The sequence below is a fragment of the Pan troglodytes genome, chromosome 8 (assembly GCF_028858775.2).
Source record: "Pan troglodytes isolate AG18354 chromosome 8, NHGRI_mPanTro3-v2.0_pri, whole genome shotgun sequence".
Classification (NCBI taxonomy): Eukaryota; Metazoa; Chordata; class Mammalia; order Primates; family Hominidae; genus Pan; species Pan troglodytes.
Window position 1 is genome coordinate 107,045,679 of NC_072406.2, and position 26,581 is coordinate 107,072,259.

Sequence of the window (26,581 nt, forward strand, 5' to 3'; positions counted from 1 at the left end):
GGTGACCCTACTCCATATCACTGACCTTACTGGACTACTATCTTCTCTACTGACATTCTTGGAAACATTTCAGGGGTGGCCATATCTTTCATTATGAGTCCTAGTTGTTAGCTCATGTGAAGCGGGGGTTTGAAGCTGAGAGCCAAGGGAATTTGCACATATTTGTGCTGTGTGTGTACAGGCATGATTGTGCATACAGTGTGGGTATAAAAGGTTCATTTAATCCCATGTTCTCCTGAATTTTGCTTTTTTGCTTTCAAATAAGAAATGATGAATATAGATTTTGAGTTCATTTTTTGAAAGGGTTAAAGAGCAGTGTTTTTCCCATTACCTATTCCAGAACATGTGACCAGAGAATACTTGACAAGTCGACACGGTGGGAATGGCCCTATCATACCCATATGGAGCATGAACCAAATGGCATGTGCTTTTATTTAATTGGACTGTGTTTGTATGGTCAGCCTCACTGACTTCTCTGGGGTTTCTTTTAGGCCCATGCTTGCCATTCTGGCCAGTAATGACATTCTACAGTTTTTATTGCTTAGGCATATCTTAGTGCAGTTCTCATCAATTATTATTTCTCTGTAAACACAGCATTATTTTTAAAATAGTATTAATTATTTCTTGTTACTGTATTGATTTATATATTTTCAGTAAATACATCCTGTAGCATAATTCTGTGAAATACCCAAATGTCAATTTATAAAATGATTTATTTAACAAGATTTTACTTATTAGTAATAACTCTGTAATCTGCATTCCCTATGTATGATTTGGCTCTGTTTCAGTTTTGCTTATCTCTTTCCAACCATATTTATGAAATTTTGGCTTAGAAATTTATGTTAATTGTTTTTTTTCCATGGCCAACTCTACTCATCTATGAAGTTTTACAATGAATCTGTTTATCAGCTTGGATACCAAATTACCTTGTTTTTAAATTCTGTTTTCCCAATGAAGTGAAAGACTGAAAATCAGATTTATCTGTGAATGACACACACAAACTAACAGATTTCCAACTGTTCAATGCCTGGCCATTCATTCAGAGTACTTTTGATTAAAGTCACTATTTAGGGCCTATAGATATCAGGGGAAATTCAGCCCCTGATATTTCAATGTGAGTCCTTTTCTATTCTCCCTAAGTGTTGGCTGGTCTGAGAAATAAAGGGAAAGAGTACAAAAGAGAGAAATTTTAAAGCTTGGTGTCCAGGGGAGACATCACATGTCGGCAGGTTCCGTGATGCCCCCTAAACCACAAAACCAGCAAGTTTTTATTAGTGATTTTCAAAAGCGGAAGGAATGTGTGAATAGGGTGTGAGTCACAGAGATCACATGCTTCACAAGGTAATAAAATATCACAAAGCAAATGGAGGCAGGGCGAGATCACAGGACCGGGGTGAAATTAAAATTGCTAATGAAGTTTCAGGCACTCATTGTCATTGATAACATCTCATCAGGAGACAGGGTTTGAGAGCAGACAACCAGTCTGACCAAAATTTATTAGGCAGGAATTTCCTCTTCCTAATAAGCCTGGGAGCACTATGGGAGACCAGGGCTTATTTCATCCCTTATCTACAACTGTAAAAGACAGACGTTCTCAAAACAGCCATTTTAGAGACCACCCCTTGGGAATGCATTCTTCTCAGGGATGTTCCTTGCTGAGAAAAAGAATTCAGTGATATTTCTCCTACTTGCTTTTGAAAGAAGTGAAATATGGCTCTGTTCTGCTCAGCCCACAGGCAGCCAGACTTCAAGGTTATCTCACTTGTTCCCTGAACATCGCTGTTATCCTGTTCTTTTTTCAAGGTGCAGATTTCATATTGTTTAAACAATTTGTGCAGTTAACACAATCATCACAGGGTCCTGAGGTGACATTCGTCCTCAGCTTAGGAAGATGATGGTATTAAGAGATTAAAGTAAAGACAGGCATAGGAAATCACAAGAGTATTGATTTGGGAAGTGGTAAGTGTCCATGAAATTTTCACAATTTATGTTCAGAGATTGCAGTAAAGACAGGTGTAAGAAATTATAAAAGAATGAATTTGGGGAACTAATAAATGTCTGTGAAATCTTCACAATTTATCTTCTTCTGCCATGGCTTCAGCTGGTCCCTCCATTCAGGGTCCCTGACTTCCTGAAACATATAGATGTGAATTTGGGAGCTCTTTAACTATAAAGTTTAATATCTCAAAATAATAAGAGCTATTTATGACAAACCCATAACCAATATCATATTGAATGGGCAAAAGCTGGAAGCATTCCCTTTGAAAACCAGCACAAGACAAGGATGCCCTCTCTCACCACTCTTATTCAACATAGTATTGGAAGTTCTGGCCAGAGCAATCAGTCAAGTGGGTATTCAAATGGGAAGAGAAGAAGTCAAATTGTCTCTGTTTGCAGGCGACATGACTGTATACTTAGAAACCCCATCATCTCAGCCCCAAAACTGTTTAAGCTGATAAGCAATTTCAGCAAGGCCTCAGGATACAAAATCAATGTGCAAAAATAACAAGCATTCCTATAAACCAATAATAGACAAGCAGAGAGCCAAATCATGAGTGGACTCCCATTCACAATTGCTACAAAGGGAATAAAATGCCTACTTACACAACTTACAAGGGATGTGAAGGACCTCTTCAAGGAGAACTACAAACCACTGCTCAAGGAAATAAGAGGTGACACAAATGGAAAAAAATTCCATGCTCATGAATAGAAAGAATCGATACTGTGAAAATAGCCATACTGCCCAAAGTAATTCATAGATTCAATGCTATACCCATCAAACTATCATTGACTTTCTTCACAGAACTAGAAAAGAATAATTTAAATTTCATATGAAGCAAAAAAAGAGCCTGTATAGCCAAGACAATCCTAAGCAAAAACAAAGCTGGAGGCATCATTCTACCTGACTTCAAACAATACTACAAGGCTACAGTAACCAAACAGCATGGTACTGGGAAAACTGGCTAGCCATATGCAGAAAACAGAAACTGGACCCTTTCCTTACACCTTATACAAAAATTAACTCAAGATGGATTAAACACTTAAACATAAAACCTAAAACCATAAAAACCGCAGAAGAAAACCGAGGCAATACCTTTCAGGACATAGGCCTAGGCCAAGAGTTTGTGACTAAAACACAAAAAGCAATGGCAACAAAAGCCAAAATTGACAAATGGGATCTAATTAAACTACAGTGCTTCTGCACAGCCAAAGAAACTGCATCAGAGTCAACAGGCAACCTACAGAATGGGAGAAATTTTTTGCAATCTATCCATCTGACAAAGGGCTAATATCCAGAATCCACAAAGAACTTAAATTTACAAGATAAAAAGAAATATCCCCATCAAAAATGGACAAAGGATATGAACAGATGCTTCTCAAAAGAAGACATTTATGCAGCCAACAAACATATGGAAAAAAGCTTATCAACACTAGTCATTAGAGAATGCAAATCAAAACTACAATGAGATACCATCTCATGTCAGTTAGAATGGTGATCCTTACTAAGTCAGGAAACTACAGGTGTTGGTGAGAATGTTGAGAAATATGAACCCTCTTACACTGTTGGTAGGAGTGTAAATTAGTTCAACCATTGTGGAAGACAGTGTGGTGATTCCTCAAGGATCTAGAACTAGAAATTCCACCTGACTCAGCAATCCCATTACTGGGTATATGCCCAAAGGATTATAAACCATTCTACTATAATGACACATGCCCATGTATGTTTATGTGGCACCGTTCACAATAGCAAAGACTTGGAATCAACCCAAATGCCCATCAATGATGTACTGGATAAAGAAAATGTGGCACATATACACCATGGAATACTACGCAGCCATAAAAAAGGATGAGTTCATGTCCTTTGCAGGAACATGGATGAAGCTGGAAATCATCATCCTCAGCAACTAACACAGGAACAGAAAACCAAACTCCACATGTTTGCACTCATAAATGGGAGTTGAACAATGAGAACACATGGACACAGGGAGGGGAACATCACACATGGGACCTGTTGGGGCATGGGGGGCCAGCAGGGGGACAGCATTAGGACAAATACCTAATGCATGTGGGGCTTAAAACCTAGATGACAGGTTCATAGGTGCAGCAAACCACCATGGCACATGTATACCTCTGTAACAAACCTGCACGCTCTGCACATGTATCCTGGAACTTAAAGTAAAATAAAATTTAAAAAATATAAAGTTTATCAATCATTTGATTATAACAACTTCATTTCAGAGATCCTCCACCAAACAAGAAAACTTTTCCTATAATTTAATTCATTTAGCTATTAAATGATAGGCTGGGCCTAATCAATATCAAATTAAATAGGTTAAATTTGCAGGATGATTAGAGATGAGGGCATTTAGTTCCTAAAGAAGAAAATTCATTTTAAAAAAGCTACAGAAGAAAAAACTCCACTTATCAATTTACACTTTCTTGTTTGCCTTACCTGGGATTTATATTTAAAATAAAAGTTTTTGGCCAGGCATGGTGGCTCATGCCTGTAATCCCACAACTTTGGGAGGCCAAGGCTGGTGGATCATCTGAAGTTGGGAGTTCGAGACCAGCCTGACCAACATGGAGGAACCTGTCTCTACTAAAAATACAAAATTAGCTGGATGTGGTGGCACATGCCTGTAATCCCAGCTACCTGGGAAGCTCAGGTGGAGAATCACTTGAACCTAGGAGGCAGAGGTTGTGGTGAGCTGAGATCGTGCCATTACACTCCAGCCCAGGCAACAAGAGTGAAACTCCATCTCAAAACAAACAAATAAACAAAAATCAACAACAACAAACAACAACAACAAAGTTTTCATTTAATTTTTTAACAAACTAATCTATGTTAATTTGATATTAGTTTGTTAACATAACAAACTAATAATATGTTAGGCATATTATTCATTTATATTTGTTTTCCTTCTCAGAAAACACATTCTGCTCTTACATTTATTTTCTTAAATACATGAATTCATCCACAGTCTCTTTGGTTCCTCTCTACTGGTTCAACCCATGACTCTTTCAGCTATTCATTATATATAAAAAGCTTTGAAATCTCCAACTATTCTTGCCCTTTCCATCTCAGTGCCTTGTTGTCTACTGACTTTGCAGACTGATGTGATTCCCTCTGAAACATGAATTATTAGGTTTTTAGAAAATGTCTTTTTGTTCTTTCCAAAGTAAAAGACAAATAGGCTGGGAATGTAAATTTAGCATTTGAACAACCATTATTTAACCAGCTAGGTTGTAATGGTCAACTCAGGATTAATGTAAAAGTGAAGTGTTGATTTTATGCATGCCGAACTCTTTTTTGCTGTTAAGGGAATTTGTAGGTAAGATAATTTCTAAACTACTGTTATCTGTTAACAAATACAGTGTTTTATATCTAAAGTTTAATAGTATTTTAAATTGTTTCTAATTCTTTAGCCTCACCCTGTGATCCCACTTTCATCCTGGGCTGTGCTCCCTGCAATGTGATCTGCTCCATTATTTTCCATAAACGTTTTGATTATAAAGATCAGCAATTTCTTAACTTGATGGAAAAGTTGAATGAAAACGTCAAGATTTTGAGCAGCCCCTGGATCCAGGTAAGGCCAAGATTTTTGCTTCCTGAGAAACCACTTATTCTCTTTTTTTTCTGACAAATCCAAAATTCTACATGGATCAAGCTCTGAAGTGCATTTTTGAATACTACAGTCTTGCCCAGACAGCCTTGGGGTGAATATCTGGGAAAGATGGCCAAGCCCTTTATTTTATGCATGGGAAATAAATACGTCAATATAGGCCTGATTTCTAAGCCCATTAGCTCCCTCATCAATGTTTTCTCTGCTAAACTCCAAAGCCCTGTTTCTGTAAAGTACTTTGTTGACAGCCCTAAAGCGTGCTCATAGCACTCCATGGATATCCAGGCACTTTGGAGGCTCCCATTACTCACAAGACTTGTCCTTCAATTCACACTTTGTTGTATTATGTGGCAGAAATATCCTAATTTAAAAGACATTATCTCCTTCAAGGAGGGAGAATATGTGGGACCATAGAAGCTGCCAAGAAACACTGAATAGGGCAGGGGTGTTTGATATCTCAGTTGGGATTCCAGCTGATGAGATAGCTGGGTTAGGAATGACAAAATTATTGGTTTTATGGTGTATGAACCATAAACAGACATCACACTTACACCCTGTGCTGAGTTGGCATGTTTTATTCTCTGCCTAAATAATAACTGTGTGATTTTATAGAAGTCATTTAACTGCTCTGGTGCACAGTTGGAATTTGAAGTATCTTTGAGCCCCTCCCACTTCTAAAATACTAATTCCATTTCAGAGGCTGCTTGATAGAAATCAATATAGTAGGGACTAGCTTTGTACTATCAATCAGGTTGTCCAAATTCTTCTAACCTATGCTGTCATCTACAAAACGTGAATGTAGTAATTCATGCCATCTTATATTTCAAGATTATAGAGAAGAATTGTAAAAAGTAACAGAATTAACATAAAGATGCTTTTATACTATAAAAAGGAAGTCTGAGTCTAGGAAATGATTATCATCTGGTTAGAATTGATCCTTTGGTCAGAATTTTCTTTCTCAAATCTTTTATAATCAGAGAATTACTACATATGTACAATAAAAATCTCCCCATCAAGATATACAATATATTTTATTTATATTTATAGCTGTAATTTACAACCAGAGCTTGGTATATGGTATGTATGCTTTTATTAAAATCTTTTAATTTAATAAATTATTGTTTTCTCTTAGATCTGCAATAATTTTTCTCCTATCATTGATTACTTCCCGGGAACTCACAACAAATTACTTAAAAACGTTGCTTTTATGAAAAGTTATATTTTGGAGAAAGTAAAAGAACACCAAGAATCGATGGACATGAACAACCCTCAGGACTTTATTGATTGCTTCCTGATGAAAATGGAGAAGGTAAAAAGTAAACAAAAGCTTAGTTATGTGACTGCTTGTGAATTTGTGATTTGTTGACTAGTTCTGTGTTTACTAAGGATGTTTAACTGGTCAAACAGTAATGCTTGAGAAGCACTTTAAGTTTTTATTGTATGAATGAATAACAAAATAGACCACTAGCTAGACTAATAAAGAAGAAAAAAGAGAAGAATCAAATAGACACAATAAAAATGATAAAGGGGAGATCACCACTGAGCCCACAGAAATACAAACTACCATCAGAGAATACTATAAACACCTCTATGCTAATAAACTAGAAAATCTAGAAGAAATGGATAAATTCATGGACACATACACTCTCCCAAGAATAAACAAGGAAGAAGTCAAATCCCTGAATAGACCAATAACAAGTTCTGAAGTTGAGGCGGTAGTTAATAACCTAACAACCAAAAAAAGTCCAGGACCAGATGGATTCACAGCCAAATTCTACCAGGGGCACAAAGAGGAGCTGACACTATTCCTTCTGAAACTATTCCAAATAATAGAAAAAGAGGGACTCCTCCTTAACTCATTTTATGAGGCTAGCATCATCCTGATAACCAAACTGGGCAGAGCAGAGACATAACAGAAAAAGAACATTTCAGGCCAATATCCCTGATGAACACCAATGCAAAAATCCACAACAAAATACTGCCAAATCAAATCCAGCAGCACATCAAAAAGCTTATCCACCATGATCAAGTAGCCTTCATCCCTGAGATGCAAGGCTGTTTCAATATTTGCAAATCAATAAATGTAATCCATCACATAAACAGAACCAATGACAAAAACCACATGATTGTCTCAATAGATGCAGAAAAGGCCTTTGATAAAGTTCAACACCCTTCATGCTAAGAACTCTCAATAAACTAAGTAATGATGGAACATATCTCAAAATACTGAGAGCTGTTTATGACAAACCCACAGCCAATATCATACTGAATGGGCAGAAGCTGGAAGGATTCCCTTTGAAAACCAGCACAAGACAAGGATGCCCTCTCTCACCACTCCTATTCAACATAGTATTGGAAGCTCTGGCCAGGGCAGTCAGGCAAGAGAAAGAAATAAAGTATTGAAATAGGAAGAGAGAAAGTCAAACTGTCTCTATTCGCAGATGACATGATTGTATATTTAGAAAACCCCGTTGTCTCAGCCCAAAATCTCAAGTTGATAAGCAACTTCAGTACAGTCTCAGGTTATAAAATCAATGTGCAAAAATCACAACCATTTCTATACACCAATAATAGACAGCCAAATAATGAGTGAACTCCCACTCACAATTGCTACAAAGAGAATAAAATACCTAGGACACAAACAAATGGAAAAACATTCCATGCTCATGGATAGGAAGAATCAATATCATGAAAATGGCCACTGCCCAAAGTAATTTTTGGATTCAATTCTATCCCCATCAAGCTATCATTGCCTTTCTTCACAGAACTAGAAAAATCTACTTTACATTTCATATGGAATGAAAGAAGAGCCCACATAGCCAAGAAAATCTAAGCAAAAAGAACAAAAAGTTCATCATCACTGGGTCATTAGAGAAATGCAAATCAAAGTCCCAATGAGGTACCATCTCATGCCAGTTAGAATGGTGATCATTAAAAAGTCAGGAAACAACAGATGCTGGAGAAGATGTGGAGAAATAGGAATGATTTTACACTGTTAGTGGGAGTGTAAATTAGTTCAACCATTATGGAAGACAGTGTGCTGATTCCTCAAGGATCTGGAACAAGAAATACCATTTGACCCAGTAATCCTGTTACTGGGTATATACCCAAAGGATTATAAATCATTCTACTATAAAGACACATGTGCACGTATGTTTATTGCAGTACTATTCACAATAGCAAAGACTTGGGACCAACCCAAATGCTGATGAATGACAGTCTGGATAAAGAAAATGTGGCACATATACACCATGGAATACTGTGCTGCCATAAAAAAGGATGAGTTCATGTCCTCTGCAGGGATATGGGTGAAGCTGGAAACCATCATCCTCAGCAAACTAACACAGGAACAGAAAACCAAACATTGTATGTTCTAACTCATTAATGGGAGTTGAACAATGAGAACACATGGACACATGGAGGGGAACATCAACACCGGGGCCTGTCAGGGGGTGGGGGACTTGGGGAGGGATAGCATTAGAAGAAATACCTAATGTGGATGACAGGTTGATGGGTGCAGCAAACCACCATGGCGCGTGTATACCTACGTAAAAAACCTGCATGTTCTGCACATGTATCCCAGAACTTAAAGTATAAATATATAAATCTACCCAAGGAGAAACAGAATGCACATTCCAGGTGAAATGGAATCAATTACTGACAAATATGAAAACATAAAATATGCCCTATGATGAAGATGGGTGTCATTATTGCACACAGTTTATTTGAGAATGGGAAAGAATGGCTTAACCTAGGTGGGTTTCCTGCATTCCTACAAATTGAAATAGGCCATAAAATATTTGCAGTGAGAGTCAGAGGAGGGGTTTCAGATGGGTTGGAATGCTCTACATGGAGGTGCAGAGGTGGGTGATGGGAAAGAGTAGGTGGATGGAAGAGGGAAAGCAAGGCTTTATTGAGTGAGAACAAAAATGATTTGTACAGATAACAGTTGGAATTTAGTGTCTATCAGATAACGCGTAAACATCAATGCCGTTGTCATCGCACCATTGTTGAAAACGCTATTTTTTCCCCTATTGAATTGCCTTGGCAACCTTGTCAAAATCCAATTGACTATAAATGTGTGAAGGGTTTTTTTCTGTGTGCTCTCAATTGTACTCCATTGATCTATATGTCTGTCGTAATCCCTATAGTACACCATCTTAATTACTGTAGTATTGTATTAATATCAAGTTATTATATCAAATCAAGGAGTGTGAGTCTTTGTTGTTCTTTTTCAATACGTTTTCACTATTCTGGGTCCCTTGAATCTTCATATGAAATTTAGAATACACTTGTCAATTTTCTCAAAGGAGCCAATGGGGATTTTGACACGATTGCATTAAATCAGTAGATCAGGGAATTATGCCATTTTTAAAATTGAAGTGAAATTCACACAATATACAATTAACCATTTTAAAGTGTAGACTTGAGTGGTATTTAGTGTATTCACAATGTTGTACAACCACCAGCTTTCTCTGGTTTCAAAATGTTTTTATTACTTCACAAAAACATATCATATTCATTAAATAATCACTCCATTCCTCCAACCCATCATGTAATTACCTCTAATCTTCTTTCTGTTTCTATGGATTTGCCTGTTATGGATATATAAAGGACTCACAGCATATGTAACCTGTTATGTCTGAGTCCTTTCACTTATAATGTTTTGGAGGCTCATCTAAGTTGCAACATGTATCAGTACTTCATTCTTTTTTGTCACTGAAATATATTTTATTTTTCCATGCACATATATCACAATTTGTTAATAATCTGTTTATGGACATTTGCATTGTTTCCAACCTTTGGCTCTTATAGATAATCTTGCTTTGATCATTTGTGTATGTTTCTTTATGGGCATATTTTCATCATTCTTGGGTATATTCTCAGGAGTTGAATTGCTGGGTCAAATGGTAATTTTATGCTTATCTTCTTGTATATAAGAGCCAATCTTTTCTACAGTGAATGTGGCATTTTATATTCCTTCCAGCAATGTAGAAGGATTTCTATTTTCCACATAGTTGCTAATACTTGTAATTTTCTGTATTTATTGAAGCCATCCTAGTGAATATAAAGTGTTATCTCATTGTGGTTTTATTTATTTATTTATTTATTTAGAGACAGAGTCTTACTCTGTCACCCAGGCTGGAGTGCAGTGGCATGATCTCAGCTCCCTGCAACTTCCACCTCCTGGGTTTACACAATCCTCCTGCCTCAGCCCCCAGAGTAGCTGGGATTACAGGCATGTGCCACCACACCTGGTTAATTGTTATATTTTTGGTAGAGACGGGTTTTCTCCACTTTGGCCAGGCTGGTCTCGAACTCTTGACCTCAGGTGATCTGCCCATCTTGGCCTCCCTAAGTGCTGGGATTACAGGTGTGAGCCACTGCGCCCAGCTCTCATTGTGGTTTTAACTTGTGTTTAATGGCCAATGATTTTGAACTTCTTTTAGTATATTATTACCCATTTGTATATCTTCTTTGGATAAATGCCATTCAAGTACATTTTCTGTTTAAATTAAGTTGACTTTATTTTTCTTTTTAAGCTGTTAGAATGATTTATGTATTCAAAACATTAAACTCCTACATATACATAATATGAAGATATTTCCTCCCATTGTGTTGGTTGTCATTTCACATTCTTAATTACATTCTTGCTGCACAAAGTTTAATTTTGATGAAGTTTGGTTTATCTATTTTTCCTTTTGCCACTCTGGTATCAAATTTATAAATCTATTGCCAAATATGAAGTCATGAAGATTTACCCCTACATTTTATTCTAAGAGTTTTATCGTTTTAGCTCTTATATTTAAGTTTTTCCATCCATTTTCAGTTATATTTTTCATTTGGAGTGAAGTAAGGGAGATCTCAGCTTCATTCTTCTGCATTTCGCTGTCCTGTTGTCTCATCACCATTTGTTGAAGAGACTCTTTCCTCGGATTGAATGGTCTAGGCACCCTTGATGAAAGTAAATTTGCCATAGATCTTTAGGTTTATTTCGTGATTTCAGTTTTATTCCATTTGTCTTGATGTCTATCTTTATGCTAGTACCACACTGTTTTGATTATTACAGTTTGTAGTAAGTTTGAAGTTGGAAACTGAGTACTCACAGATACAGAAATTAAGTAGAAATTACTTAGGCAAATAGTAAGCATTTGGGAGTCCTCAGTAAGGTTTTTCTTTATAATGGAAAGCAGCCCCAAATCATTTTCTAACAAAGAGCAGCTTGTAAAATCGAGCTGCAGACATACACAAGGAAGCTGGAAGCTTGCACGAGTGAATGCTGGTAGTAAAGAACTACCTGTGACCAGGCAAGTTCAAAATGGCGGCTCCTTCCCCACCCACAATGTAAATGTCACACCTGATTAAACCAATCTCTGGGCCATATGTAAATCAGACACTGCTTCCTCCAGCCTCCCTATGCAATCTGCTGTGGTCCACCTCCTTTCCCCTTTTCCGATGTCCCTCTCTTTCACAAGAAGCTGCTTTTTTCTCTCCTTTCTTCTATTAAACTTTCTGCTACATAACCCACTCAGATGTGTCCGTGTCCTAAATTTTTCTGGGGCATGATGACAAACCTGAGGGTGTATATCCCAGACAACGTAGCTGCTTCATCACCATGTAGTTGCATATTAATTGAACAATCAACTTTCCCATTTCTGGAAAAAAGACCATTGGTATTGTGGTAGGGATTGCATGAGTTTTTAGATCACTTTGAGGAGTACTGCCATCTTAACGATATTAAGTCTTCCAATCCTTGAACATGAGATAGTTTTCAATTTATGTAGGTATTAGATATTCTTTTTTCTTCTGTTGCAAGGGTCTGGTTTAGTTTAAAAGGCAAATTTATCTTAAAATTTTTTATTTAGTTATGACCATTGAGGATTTTAAATGATACCATATGAAATGCCTTCTTTTAAAAAAAATTTCAACTTTTATTTATTTATTTATTTATTTATTTATTTATTTTTATTATACTTTAAGTTTTAGGGTACATGTGCACTATGTGCAGGTCTGTTACATATGTATACATGTGTCATGTTGGTGTGCTGCATCCATGAACTCGTCATTTACATTAGGTATATCTCCTAATGCTATCCCTCCCCACTCTGCCACCCCACAACAGGCCCCAGTGTGATGTTCCCCTTCCTGTGACCATGTGTTCTCATTGTTCAATTCCCACCTATGAGTGAGAACATGCGGTGTTTGGTTTTTTGTCCTTGAGATAGTTTGCTGAGAGTGATGGTTTCCAGCTTCATCCATGTCCCTAAAAGGACATGAACTCATCATTTTTTATGGCTGCATAGTATTCCATGGTGTATATGTGCCACATTTTCTTAATCCAGTCTATCATTGTTGGACATTTGGCTTGGTTCCAAGTCTTTGCTATTGTGAATAGTGCCGCAATAAACATACGTATGCATATGTCTTTGCAGCAGCATGATTTATAATCCTTTGGGTATATATACCCAGTAATGGGATGGCTGGGTCAAATGGCATTTCTCGTTCTAGATCCCTGAGGAATCGCCACACCGACTTCCACAATGGTTGAACTAGTTTACAGTCCCACCAACAGTGTAAAAGTGTTCCTATTTCTCCATATCCTCTCCAGCACCTTTTGTTTCCTGACTTTTTAATGATCGCCGTTCTAACTGGTGTGAGATGGTATCTCATTGTGGTTTTGATTTGCATTTCTCTGATGGCCAGTGATGATGAGCATTTTTTCATGTGTTTTTTGGCTGTATAAATGTATTCTTTTGAGCAGTGTCTGTTCATATCTTTTGCCCACTTTTTGATGGGGTTGTTTGTTTTTTATCTTGTAAATTTGTCTGAGTTCTCTGTAGATCCTGGATATTAGCCCTTTGTCAGACAAGAGGGTTGCAAAAATTTTCTCCCATTCTCTAGGTTGCTTGTTCACTCTGATGGTAGTTTCTTTTGCTGTGCAGAAGCTCTTTAGTTTAACTAGATCCCATTTGTCATTTTGGCTTTTGTTGCCATTGCTTTTGGTGTATGAGACATGAAGTCCTTTCCCATGCCTATGTCCTGAATAGTATTGCCTAGGTTTTCTTCTAGGGTTTTTATGGTTTTAAGTCTAACATGTAAGTCTTGAATCCATCTTGAATTAATTTTTGTATAAGGTGTAAGGAAGGGATCCAGTTTCAGCTTTCTATATATGGCTAGCCAGTTTTCCCAGCACCACTTATTAAATAGTGAATCCTTTCCCCATTTCTTGTTTTTGTCAAGTTTGTCAAAGATCAGATAGTTGTAGATATGTGGCCTTATTTCTGAGGGCTCTGTTCTGTTCCATTGGTCTACATCTCTGTTTTGGTACCAGTACCGTGCTGTTTTGGTTACTGTAGCCTTCTAGTATAGTTTGAAGTCAGGTAGCTTTGTTCTTTTGGCTGAGGATTGTCTTGGCGATGTGGGCTCTTTTTTGGTTCCATATGAACTTTAAAGTAGTTTTTTCCAATTCTGTGAATAAACTCATTGGTAGCTTGATGGGGATGGCATTGAATGTATAAATTACCTTGGGCAGTATGGCCATTTTCACGATATTGATTCTTCCTACCCATGAGCATGGAATGTTCTTCCATTTGTTTGTATCCTCTTTTATTTCATTGAGCAGTGGTTTGTAGTTCTCCTTGAAGAGGTCCTTCACATCCCTTGTAAGTTGGATTCCTAGGTATTTTATTCTCTTTGAAGCAATTATGAATGGGAGTTCACTCATGATTTGGCTCTCTGTTTGTCTGTTATTGGTGTATAAGAATGCTTGTGATTTTTGTACATTGATTTTGTATCCTGAGACTTTGCAGAAGTTGCTTATCAGCTTAAGGAGATTTTGGGCTGAGATGATGGGGTTTCCTAGATATACAATCATGTCATCTGCAAACAGGGACAATTTGACTTCCTCTTTTCCTTATTGAATACCCTTTATTTCTTTCTCTTGCTTGATTGCCCTGGCCAGAATTTCCAACACTATGTTGAATAGGAGTGGTGAGAGAGGGCATCCCTGACTTGTGCCAGTTTTCCAAGGGATTACTTCCAGTTTTTGTCCATTCAGTATGATATTGGCTGTGGGTTTGTCATAAATAGATCTTATTATTTTGAGATACGTCCCATCAATACCTAATTTATTGAGAGTTTTTAGCATGAAGAGCTGTTGAATTTTCTCAAAGGCCTTTTCTGTATCTATTGAGATAATCATGTGGTTCTTGTCATTGATTCTGTTTATATGCTGGATTACATTTATTGATTTGCATATGTTGAACCAGCCTTGCATCCCAGGGATGGAGCCCACTTGATCATGGTGGATAAGCTTTTTGATGTGCTGCTGGATTCGGTTTGCCAGTATTTTATTGAGGATTTTTGCATTGATGTTCATCAGGGATATTGGTCTAAAATTCTCTTTTTTGGTTGTGTCTCTGCCCGGCTTTGGTATCAGGATGATGCTGGCCTCATAAAATGAGTTAGGGAGGATTCCCTTTTTCTATTGATTGGAATAGTTTCAGAAGGAATGGTACCAGCTCCTCCTTGTACCTCTGGTAGAATTCGGCTGTGAATCCATCTGGTTCTGGACTTTTTTTGGTTGGTAAGCTATTAATTATTGCCTCAATTTCAGAGCCTGTTATTGGTCTATTCAGAGATTCAACTTCTTCCTTGTTTAATCTTGGGAGAGTGTATTTGTCGAGGAATTTATCCATTTCTTCCAGATTTTCTAGTTTATTTTTGTACAGGTGTTTATAGTATTCTCTGATGGTAGTTTGTATTTCTGTGGGATCGGTGATGATATCCCCTTCATCATTTTTTATTGCGTGTGTTGGATTCTTCTCTCTTTTATTCTTTATTAGTCTTGCTAACAGTCTACCAATTTTGTTGATCTTTTAAAAAACCTGCTCCTAAATTCATTGATTTTTTGAAGGCTTTTTTGTTTCCATGTAATTGAGTTTCCATTGTTTCCATGGAATGCAAAAATTCCATGTTTTGAGTGAGTTTCTTAATCCTGAGTTCTAGTTTGATTGTGCTATGGTCTGAGAGACAGCTTGTTATAATTTCTGTTCTTTTACATTTGCTGAGGTGTGCTTTACTTCCAACTATGTGGTCAATTTTGGAATAGGTGTGGTGTGGTGTTGAAAAGAATGTATATTCTGTTGATTTGGGGTGGAGACTTCTGCAGATGTCTATTAGGTCTGCTTGGTGCAGAACTGAGTTCAATTCCTGGATATCCTTGTTAACTTTCTCTCTCGTTGATCTGTCTAATGTTGACAGTGGGGTGTTAATGTCTCCCATTATTATTGTGTGGGAGTCTAAGTCTCTTTGTAGGTCTCTAAGCACTTGCTTTATTAATCTGGGTGCTCCGTTATTGGGTGCATATATATTTAGGATAGTTAGCTCTTCTCGTTGAATTGATCCCTTTACCTTTATGTAATGGCCTTCTTTGTCCCTTTTGTTCTTTGTTGGTTTAAAGTCTGTTTTATCATAGAGTAGGATTGCAACCTCTGCCTTTTTTTGTTTTCCATTTGCTTGGTAGATCTTTCTCCATCCCTTTATTGTGAGCCTATGTGAGTCTCTGCATGTGAGATGGGTTTTCTGAGTACAGCACACTGATGGGTCTTGACTCTTTATCCAATTTGCCACTCTGTGTCTTTTAATTGGAGCATTTAGCCCATTTACTTTTAACATTAATATTGTTATGTGTGAATTTGGTCCTGTCATTATTATGTTAGCTGGTTATTTTGCTCATTAGTTGATGCAGTTTCTTCCTAGCCTTGATGATCTTACAATTTGGCATGCTTTTGCCATGGGTGGTACCAGTTGTTCCTTTCCATGTTTAATGCTTCCTTCAGGAGCTCTTTTAGGGCAGGTCTGGTGGTGACAAAATCTCTCAGCATTTGCTTGTGGGTAAAGGATTTTGTTTCTCCTTCACCTATGAAGCTTAGTTTGGCTGGATATGAAATTCTGGGTTGAAAATTGTTTTATTTAAGAATGTTGAATATTGGCCCCCACTCTCTTCTGGCTTGTAGAGTTTCTGCCGAGAGATCAGCTGTTAATCTGATTGGCTTCCCTTTGTGGGTAACCCGGCCTTTCTCTCTGGCTGCCCTTAACATTTTTTCCTTCATTTCAACTTTGGTGAATCTGACAATTATGTGTCTTGGAGCTGCTCTTCTCGAGGAGTATCTTTGTGGTGTTCTCTGTATTTCCTGAATTTGAATGTTGGCCTGCCTTGCTAGATTGGGGAAGTTCTCCTGGATAATATCCTGCAGAGTGTTTTCCAACTTGGTTCCATTCTCCTCGTCACTTTCAGGTACACCAATCAGATGTAGATTTGGTCTTTTCACATAGGCCCATATTTCTTGGAGGCTGTGTTCGTTTCTTTTTATTCTTTTTTCTCTAAACTTCTCTTCTCACTTCATTTCATTCATTTCATCTTCCATCACTTATACCCTTTCTTCCAGTTGATCAAATCGGCTATGGAGGCTTATGCATTCGTCACGTAGTTCTTGTGCCATGATTTTCAGCTCCATCAGGTCCTTTAAGGACTTCTCTGCATTGGTTATTCTAGTTAGCCATTCATCTAATCTTTTTTCAAGGTTTTTTAGTTCTTTGCCATAGGTTCAAACTTTCTCCTTTAGCTCAGACTAGTTTGATTGTCTGAAGACTTCTCTCAACTCATCAAAGTCATTCTCCATCCAGCTCTGTTCCATTGCTGGTGAGGAGCTGTGTTCCTTTGGAGGAGGAGAGGCACTCTGATTTTTAGAATTTTCAGTTTTTCTGCTCTGTTTTTTCCCAGTATTTGTGGTTTCATCTACCTTTGGTCTTTGATGATGGTGACATACAGATGGGATTTTGGTCTGGATGTCCTTTCTGTTTGTTAGCTTTCCTTCTAACAGTCAGGACCCTCAGCTGCAGTCTGTTGGAGTTTGCCAGAGGTCCACTGCAGACCTTGTTTGCCTGGGTATCAGCAGCGGAGGCTGCAGAACAGCGGATATTGGTGAACAGCAAATGTTGCTGCCTGATCGTTCCTCTGGAAGTTTTGTCTCAGAAGAGTACCCAGCCTTGTGAGGTGTCAGTCTGCCCCTAATGGGGAGTGCCTCCCAGTTAGGCTACAAGGGGGTCAGGGACCCACTTGAGGAGGCAGTCTGTCCATTCTCAGGTCTCAAGCTTTGTGCTGGGAGAACCACTATTCTCTTCAAAGCTGTCAGACTGGGACAATTAAGTCTGCAGAATTTTCTGCTGCCTTTTGTTTGGTTATACCCTGACCCCAGAGGTGGAGTCTACAGAGGCAGGCAGGCCTCCTTGAGCTGCGGTGGGCTCCACCCGGTTCGAGCTTCCCAGCCACTTTGTTTACCTACTCAAGCTTTGGCAATGGGGGGCACCCCTCACCCAGCCTCGCTGCTGCCTTGCTGTTTGATCTCAGACTGCTGTGCTAGGAATGAGTGAGCCTCAGTGGGCATAGGACCCTCTGAGCCAGGCACGGGATATAATCTCCTGGTTTGCCATTTGCTAAGACCATCAGAAAAGCACGTATTAGGGTGGAAGTGACCTTATTTTCCAGATGCCTTCTGTCCTTGGCTAGGAAAGGGAATTCCCTGACCCCTTGCACTTCCCAGGTGAGGTGATGCCTCACCCTGCTTCAGCTCAGGCTCCATGCACTGCACCCACTGTCCTGTACCCACTGTCTCACAATCCCCAGTGAGATGAACCCAGTACCTCAGTTGGAAATGCAAAAATCATTCATATTCTGCATCGCTCATGCTGGGAGCTGTAGACTGGAGCTGTTCCTATTCAGCCATCTTGGCTCCAAATATTCTCAACTTTTATTTTGAAGTGCACGTTCATGTGTCTTACATAGGTATATTGTGTGATGCTGAAGTTTAGGGTACAAATAATGCCATCACACAGGTAGTGAGACTAGTACCCAATAGGTAGTTTTTCATCCCTTGCCTTTATATCTCTCTACCCTCTATAGTAATTCCTTGTGTATTTTTTCCATCTTTGTGTCCCACTTTTATATGAGAACATGTGGTATTTGGATTTCTGTTGCTGCATTAATTCTCTCAAGATAATGGCTTCCAGCTACATCTATGTTGCTGCAAAGACATGATTTTTTTTAATGGCTGCGTAGCATTTCATGGTGTATAAACACCACATTTTGTTTATGCGACACATGATTGGTTGGTTCTATGTCTTTACTATTGTGAATAGTGCAGGAATGGACATACTAGCACGTGTCTTTTTGGTAGAACAATTTGTTTTCCACTGGGTACATACCCAGTAGTGGAATTGCTGCATTGAATGGTAGTTCTGCTTTTAGTTCTTTGAGAAATCTCCAAACTGGTTTCCATAGTGGCTGAACTAACTTACATTCCCACCAGTAGTATATAAGTGTTCTCTTTTCTCTGCAGTCTCACCAACATCTGTTATTTTTTGGCTTTTTAATCATATCCATTTTGATTGGCATGAGATGATATCTCATTGTGGTTTTGATTTGCATTTCTCTGATGATTAGTGATGTTGAGTATTTTCTCATATGCTTGTTGGCCATGTGTGTGTCTTCTTTGGAAGGACATATGTCCTTTGCCCACTTTTTAATGGGGTTACTTGTTTTTTAACTTGTTGAATTGTCTAACTTCCTTATAGATTCTCGCTATTGAAACATTGTTGGATTCACAGTTTGCAAATATTTTGTCTCATTCTGTAGCTTGTCTGTTTATTCTGTTGATAGTTTCTCTTGCTGTGCAGAAGCTCTTTAATTAGGTCCCACTTGTCAATATTCATTTTGGTTACAATTGCTTTTGAGGAATTATTCATAAGTTCTTTGCTAAAGCCTGTATCCAGAATGTTATTTTATAGATTTTTTTCCATCAGATTCTTATAGTTTGAGGTCTTAAATTTAAATCATTAATCCATTTCGAGTTAATTATTGTATATGGTTCAAGGAAGTGTTCCAGTTTCATTCTGCATATGGCTAGTCAGTTATCCTCATTCAATTTACTAAATAGAGAATTCTTTCCTCATTGATTATTTTTTGTCAACTTTGTTGAAGATCAGATGGCTATAGGTGTGTGGCTTTATTTCTGGCTTCTCTACTTCTGTTCAATTTGTGTTTTGTACCAGTTACATGCTCTGTTGGTTACTGTAGCTTACAGTATAGTTTGAAGTCAATGTGAAGCTTCCCACTGTTCTTTTTGTTTAGGATTGCTTTGGATTTGGGCTCTTCTTTGGTTCCATATGAATTTTAGAATAAAATAATATTGGTAGTTTGATAGGAATAGCATTGAATCTGTAGATAGCTTTGGGCAATCTAGCCATTTTAATGATATTGATTGTTTCAATCCGTAAGCATGAACTGTTTTTCCATTTGTTTGTGTCATCTATGATTTTGTTCATCAGTATTTTGTAGCTCTCCTTGTAGAGACCTTTTTGCCCCCTTTATTAGTTGTATTCCTAGGTTTTTTCTTGTGGCTATTGTAAATGGGATTGAGTTCTTGATTGGCTTTCAGGATGAACATTTTTGGTGTTTAAAGATGCTACAGATTTTTGCATATTTATTTTGTGTACTGAAATCTCACTGAAGTTGTATGTCAGTTCCAGGAGTTTTTGGAAAGTTCTTTAGGGTTTTCTAGATCTGAATTGAGTCTTCTAGGTCTGAGATGGGTCTTCTACTTCTACTAGTAGGAGATGGGCCTTGCAATCTTGAAGACAGTAGAAGGATGGGTCTTATTTTTAATCCAACTTCCTACTCTTTGCCTTTTATGTGGAGCATTTAGACTTTATCTTCAATGTTAACACCGATATATGAGGTTTTGATTCTATTGTGAAGTTGTTAGCTGGTTGCTTTGTAGTTTCTATTGTGTGATTGCTTTATAGAGTCTGTGGGCTATATACTTAAGTGTGTTTTGTGGTAGCAGGTATTGTTCTTTCACTTCCATACTTAGAACTCCCTTAATGATCTCTTATAAGGCTGGTCTAATGGTAACAGATTTTCCTGGTAGTTACTTGTTTGGACAAGATTGTATTTCTTCCTTGATTTTGAAGCTTAGTTTGGCAAAATATAAAATTCTTTTTTGTAATTTTTATTAAAATGAATGTTGAAAATAGGCTGAGCATCCTTTTAGCTTGACAAGGTTCTCTTTGTATGTGATCTGATTTTTTTCTCTAGCTGCCTTTAAAATTATTTTTTAGCCTTGACTTTGGACAGCCTGGTGAGTAAATGCCTTGGTGATGTTAATTTTGTATAGTGTCTCACATATATTCCCTGGGTTTATTGTATTTGGATGTCTACCTTTCTAGCAAGTTTGGGAAAATTTTCTCAACTTATTAATCCAAATGTATTTTCTAGATTGTTTACTTTTTCTTCTCTCTCAGGAATGCCAATAATTCCTAGGTTTACTCCTTTTAAATAATCACATATTTCTTGAAGACTGTTCATTTATTAAAATTATTTTTTCTTTATTTTTGTCTGACTTGGTTAGTTCAAAAGACTGGTGTTCAAGCTCTGAAATTGGTCCAGTCTATTGATAAACGCTTCAATTGTATTCTGAAATTCCTTAAGTGACTCTTTCAATTCCAGAAGCTTTGATTGATTTCTTTTTAAGATGTTTACTTCTCGCTCCATTTCCTGGACTGCTTTAGTAGTTTGTTTGCATTAATTTTCAACCCTGCCTTGGATCACTGAGCTTACTTGCAGTCCATATTTTGAATAGCTTATCTGTCATTTCTGAGTTGCCAGTTTGGTTAGGGTTCATTGCTGGGGAGTTCATGTGATCCTTTGGAGATTTTACAACATTCAGACATTTCATGGTGCCAGAAGTCTTATGCTGGTTTCTTCTTATTTGGAGAGGCTGCCGCTTCTGATTTTTGAAATTATTTTTGTGCAGATAGAATTGTTTTTCTCTCCCTATTTTTGTTCTTTCCTTTTTCTCTTCCCCTTCCTACGGGATGTGACTATAAAGTATGTTGGGTAGGGCCTTTGACTTTGAGTCTATAGCTGTGTTCACTTCTGTGGGTAGTTTTATATTGGCCTGTGCAGTTTGACATACATGTCAGTAGATGGCACTTATGAGCAAAAGCCAGCTGTGACTAGGACAACTTGATATAGCACAGCTTGATCCTTGTTTTCTGGGGGAACTTCTCTGTTTCCTCAGATAATCTGTTCATCTGTGGAATTCAGAGTAGTCTGGGCTCCCTGCTGAGCCCCAGGGGGATAAAGATCGGTGTCGCTGGACTGGGCAGTCCTGTCTACAGGTCCCCTAATGGCAGGCACTAGCACCAGCACTGAGAGACAACTGATTTTTGCATTGATCTTGTACCCTGAAATTATGCTGAAATCATTTATTAGCTCTACTTATTTTCTATCTGTATTGCATGAGATTTTTCTATATAGAGAGAATCATGTTTTAGTCAAATACACATGATTTGAATTTTTCCTTTCCTATTTGAATGTGTTTTATTTCATTTCTTGCCTAATTGCTCTGGCTAGAACTTCCAATACTATGTTTAATAGTAGTAAAAATGGACATCCTTGTTTTTTTTCTTTTCTTTCTGATTTTAAGTTACAAGTTTTAGTCTTTCACAATTTAGTATGCTTTAGCTTTGCAGTTTTCATAAATATGCTTTATTATGATAAAGGAGTTTTATTTCATTTATAGTTTTCTGAGTGTTTTTGTTATGATGGGTATTAAAAGTTGTCAATTTTTTTTTCTGCATCTAATGAGATGAACATGATTTTCTCTTTTATTCTGATATGGTGTAGTGCACTGATTGACTTTCTTGTTGAACCACTTTTGCATTTCTGGGATAAATCTCACTTGCTTATTGTGAGATTTATTTTTATAATGTTTATTATTATAATTTTTTAATTTTGTGAAAAAATTGTTGCAAAATACACATAACATAAAAGTTTCTGTATTAATCATTTTAAGTGCATAGTATTTTGGTATTAATTACATTCACATTGTTGTGCAAATGTCACTGCCATACATCTGTAGAATTCTTTTCATCTTGCAAAACAGAAACTTTATACCCATTTAATAATAACTCTTGGCCGGGCATTGTAGATCATGTCTGTAATCCCAGCACTTTGGGAGGTTGAGGTGGGCAGATTGGATGAGCTCAGGAGTTCGAGACTAGCCTGGGTAACATGGCAAAACCCTGTCTCTACCAACAAAGCAATCAACAAACAAAATGAAAGTAACATAATTTCCTCAACTGTGCAAACTAATTCATATTAATAATTCCATGAAATGTGTCCATAGTAACACAAGAGCAGAAGATGGGCCTTGTAAAAGTGGCCCACCACATTCTTTGAGGTCTTTGTCAGTCTTATCTGCCAGATACTGTGTGGACTAACTGCAGTTAAAATTCCCATTCCCTTATCACTTGCCCTGAAATTTATCTGAAATCAAAGGGAATGGGTTGCCCAAAGAGAAGTGTCCAGAGACGTGGATGATGCGACAAGAAATGTTGTAGAACCACACCCCCACCTCAAATGATAACTCTACATTTCTCCCTTCCACCACCCCATGGCAACCAACATTCTACTTTGTGTCTCTATAAAATCGAGTATGCTGGGTACCTCATAAAAGTGGAATCATTACATATTTGCCTTTTGTGACTGGTTTATTTCACTTAGCCTAATGTTATGTTCTCAGGGTTCATTCATGTTTTTGCATGTGTCAGATTTTTCTTCCTTTCTAAAGGTGAATAATATTCCGTTGTATGTATAAACCAAATTTGCTTACCCATTTATCTGTTGATGGGCACTTGGATTACTTTCACCTTTTGACTTTTTGAGTAATGCTATTATGAATATGGGTAAACAAATATCTCTTTGATGTGCTGCTTTCAATTCTTTTGGGTATAAATAACCCAAAAGAATAACCCACCATGCTTGGTTAATTTTTTTGTATCTTTAGTAGAAACTGAGTTTCACCATGTTGGCCAGGTTGGTCTCAAACTCCTGATCCTGTGATCCACCCACCTCAGCCTCCCAAAGTGCTGGAATTATAGGCGTGAGCCACGTCGCCCGGCCTACATTTATTGATTTGCATATGTTGAACCGGGCTTGCATCCCAGGGATGAAGCCAACTTGATCGTGGTGGATAAGCTTTTTGATGTGCTGCTGGATTCAGTTTACCAGTATTTTGTTGAGGATTTTCGCATGGATGTTCATCAGGGATATTGGCCTGAAATTTTCTTTTTTTTGTTTTATGTCTGCCAAGTTTTGGTATCAGGATGATTCTTCCCTTATAAAATGAGTTAGGAAAGAGTCTGTCTTTTTCTACTGTTTGGAGTAGTTTCGGAAGGAATGGTACCAGCTCCTGTTTGTACCTCTGGTAGAATTCAGCTGTGAATCCTTCAGGTCCTGGGCTTTTTTTTTGCTTGGTGGGCTATTCCTTGCTGCCTCAATTTCAGAACTTGTTATTGGTCTCTTCACGGATTGGACTTCTTCCTGGTTTGGTCTTGGGAGGGTGTGTCTAGGAATTTATCCATTTCTTCTAGATTTTCTAGTTTATTTGCATAGAGGTGTTTATAGTATTCTCTGATGGTAGTTTGTATTCCTGTAGGATCAGTGGTGATATCCCCTTTATCATTTTTTTGCTCTCTCTATTTGATTCTTCTTTCTTTTCTTCTTTATTAGTCTGGCTAGCAGCCTATTTTGTTAATCTTTTCAGAAAATTAGCTCCTGTATTCTTTGATATTTTGAAGGGATTTTCCTGTCTCTATCTCCTTCAATTCTGCTCTGATCTTAGTTATTTTTTGTCTTCTGCTAGGTTTTGAATTTGTTTGCTCTTGGTTTTCTAGTTCTTTTAAATGTGTTGTTAGGATGTTGATTTTAAATCTTTCCTGCTTTCTCCTCTGGACATTTAGTGCTATAATTTTCCCTCTAAACACTGCTTTAGCTGTGTCTTAGAGATTCTGGTACACTGTGTCCTTGTTCTCATTGGTTTCAAAGAACATCTTTATTTTGCCTTCATTTTGTTATTTACCCAGTAGTCATTCAGAGCAGGTTGTTCAGTTTCCATGTAGTTGTGCAGTTTTGAGTGAGTTTCTTAATCCTGAGTTTTAATTTGATGGCACTGTGGTCTAATAAGTTGTTTGCTTTAATTTCTGTTCTTTTGTATTTGCTGATGGGTGTTTTACTTCCAATTATGTGGTCAATTTTAGAATAAGTGTGAAGTGGTGCTGAGAAGAATGTATATTCTGTTGATTTAGGGTGGAGAGTTCTTTAGATGTCTATTATGCCCGCTTGGTCCAGAGCTTAGTTCAAGTCCTGGAGATCCTTGTTAACCTTCTGTCTCATTGATCTGTCTAATATTGACAGTGGGGTGTTAAAGCCTCCATCTATTATTGTGTGGGAGCCTAAGCCTATTTGTAGGTCTTTAAGAACTTGCTTTATGAATCTGGGTGCTCCTGTATTAGGTGTGTATCTATTTAGGATAGTTAGCTGTTCTCGTTGCATTGATCCCTTTAACATTATATGATACCACCCCTTTTTTTAATCTTTGTTGGTTTAAAGTGTGTTTTATCAGAGACTAGGATTGCAACCCCTGCTTTGTTATGCTTTCCATTTGGTTGGTAAATATTCCTCCATCCCTTTATTTTGAGCCTATGTGCGTCTTTTCACGTGAGATGGGTCTCCTGAATACAGCACATTGATGGGTCTTGACTCTATCCAATTTGCCCGTCTGTGTCTTTTAATTGGGGCATTTAGCCTGTTTACATTTAAGGTTAATATTGTGTGTGGATTTAATCCTGCCATTATGATGCTAGCTGATTATTTTGCCTTTTAGTTGATGCAGTTTTTTTAATAGTGTTGACGGTCTTTACAAAATTTGGTATGTTTTTGCAGTGGCTGTTCCCAGTTGATCCTTTCCATATTTAGTGTTTCCTTCAGGAGCTCTTGTAAGGCAGGCTTGGTGATGACAAAATCCCTCAGCATTTGCTTGTCTGTAAAGGATGTTATTTCTCCTTTGCCTATGAAGCTTAATTTGGCTGGATATGAAATTCTGGGTTGAAAATTCTTTTCTTTAAGAATGTTGAATATTGGCCCCCACTCTCCTCTGGCTTGTCAAGCTTCTCCAGAGAGATATGCTGTTAGTCTGATGGGCTTCCCTATGTGGTAACCCGACCTTTCTTTCTGGCTTCCCTTAACATTTTTTCCTTTATTTTAACCTTGGTGAATCTGACAATTATGTGTCTTGGGGTTGCCCTTCTTGAGGAGTATCATTGTGGGTGTTTTCTGTATTTCCTGAATTTGAATGTTGGTCTGTCTTGCTAGATTGTGGAAGTTCTCCTGGATAATATCCTGAAGAATGTTTTACAACTTGGTTCCATTCTCCCCATCACTTTCAGGTACACCAATCAAACGTAGATTTGGTCTTTTCACATAGTGCCATATTTCTTGGAGGCTATGTTCATTTCTTTTTATTCTTATTTTTAAAATTTTTTCTTCACATTTTATTTCATTAAGTTGATCTTGAATCTCTGATATCCTTTCTTCTGCTTTATCAATTTGGCTATTGATATTTATTTATGCTTCACAAAGTTCTCATTCTGTGTTCTTCAGCTCCATCAGGTCACTCATGTTCTTCTCTAGTTAGCAATTCGTCTAACCTTTTTTCAAGGTTCTTAGCTTCTTTGCAATGGGTTAGAACATGCTCCTTTAGCTCAGTGGAGTTTGTTATTACACACCTTCTGAAGCCTACTTCTGTCAATTCATCAAATTCTTTCTCTGTTCAGTTTTGTCCCCTTGCTGGCAAGGAGTTGTGATCCTTTGGAGGAGAAGAGATGTTCTGGTTTTTGAAATTTTCAGCCTTTTTGTGCTGTTTTTTTTCCCTCATATTTGTGGATTTATCTACCTCTTGTCTTTGATGTTGGTGACCTTTGAATGGGTTTTTTGCGTGGACATCCTTTTTGTTGATGTTGATGCTATTCCTTTCTGTTTGCTAGTTTTTTTT

The 26,581-nt window shown here is 37.6% G+C and overlaps 1 protein-coding gene across 1 annotated transcript in view; it reads left to right on the plus strand.

Moving 5' to 3' along the window:
- CYP2C9 (cytochrome P450 family 2 subfamily C member 9) overlaps positions 1–26,581 on the plus strand; it is an 86,926-nt gene that overhangs the window by 39,683 nt on the left and 20,662 nt on the right. The window contains exons 6-7 of the mRNA XM_024346505.3: positions 5,428–5,588; positions 6,757–6,933. Coding sequence (XP_024202273.1) covers positions 5,428–5,588; positions 6,757–6,933 — 338 coding nt within the window. The remainder of the gene's footprint in view (positions 1–5,427; positions 5,589–6,756; positions 6,934–26,581) is intronic.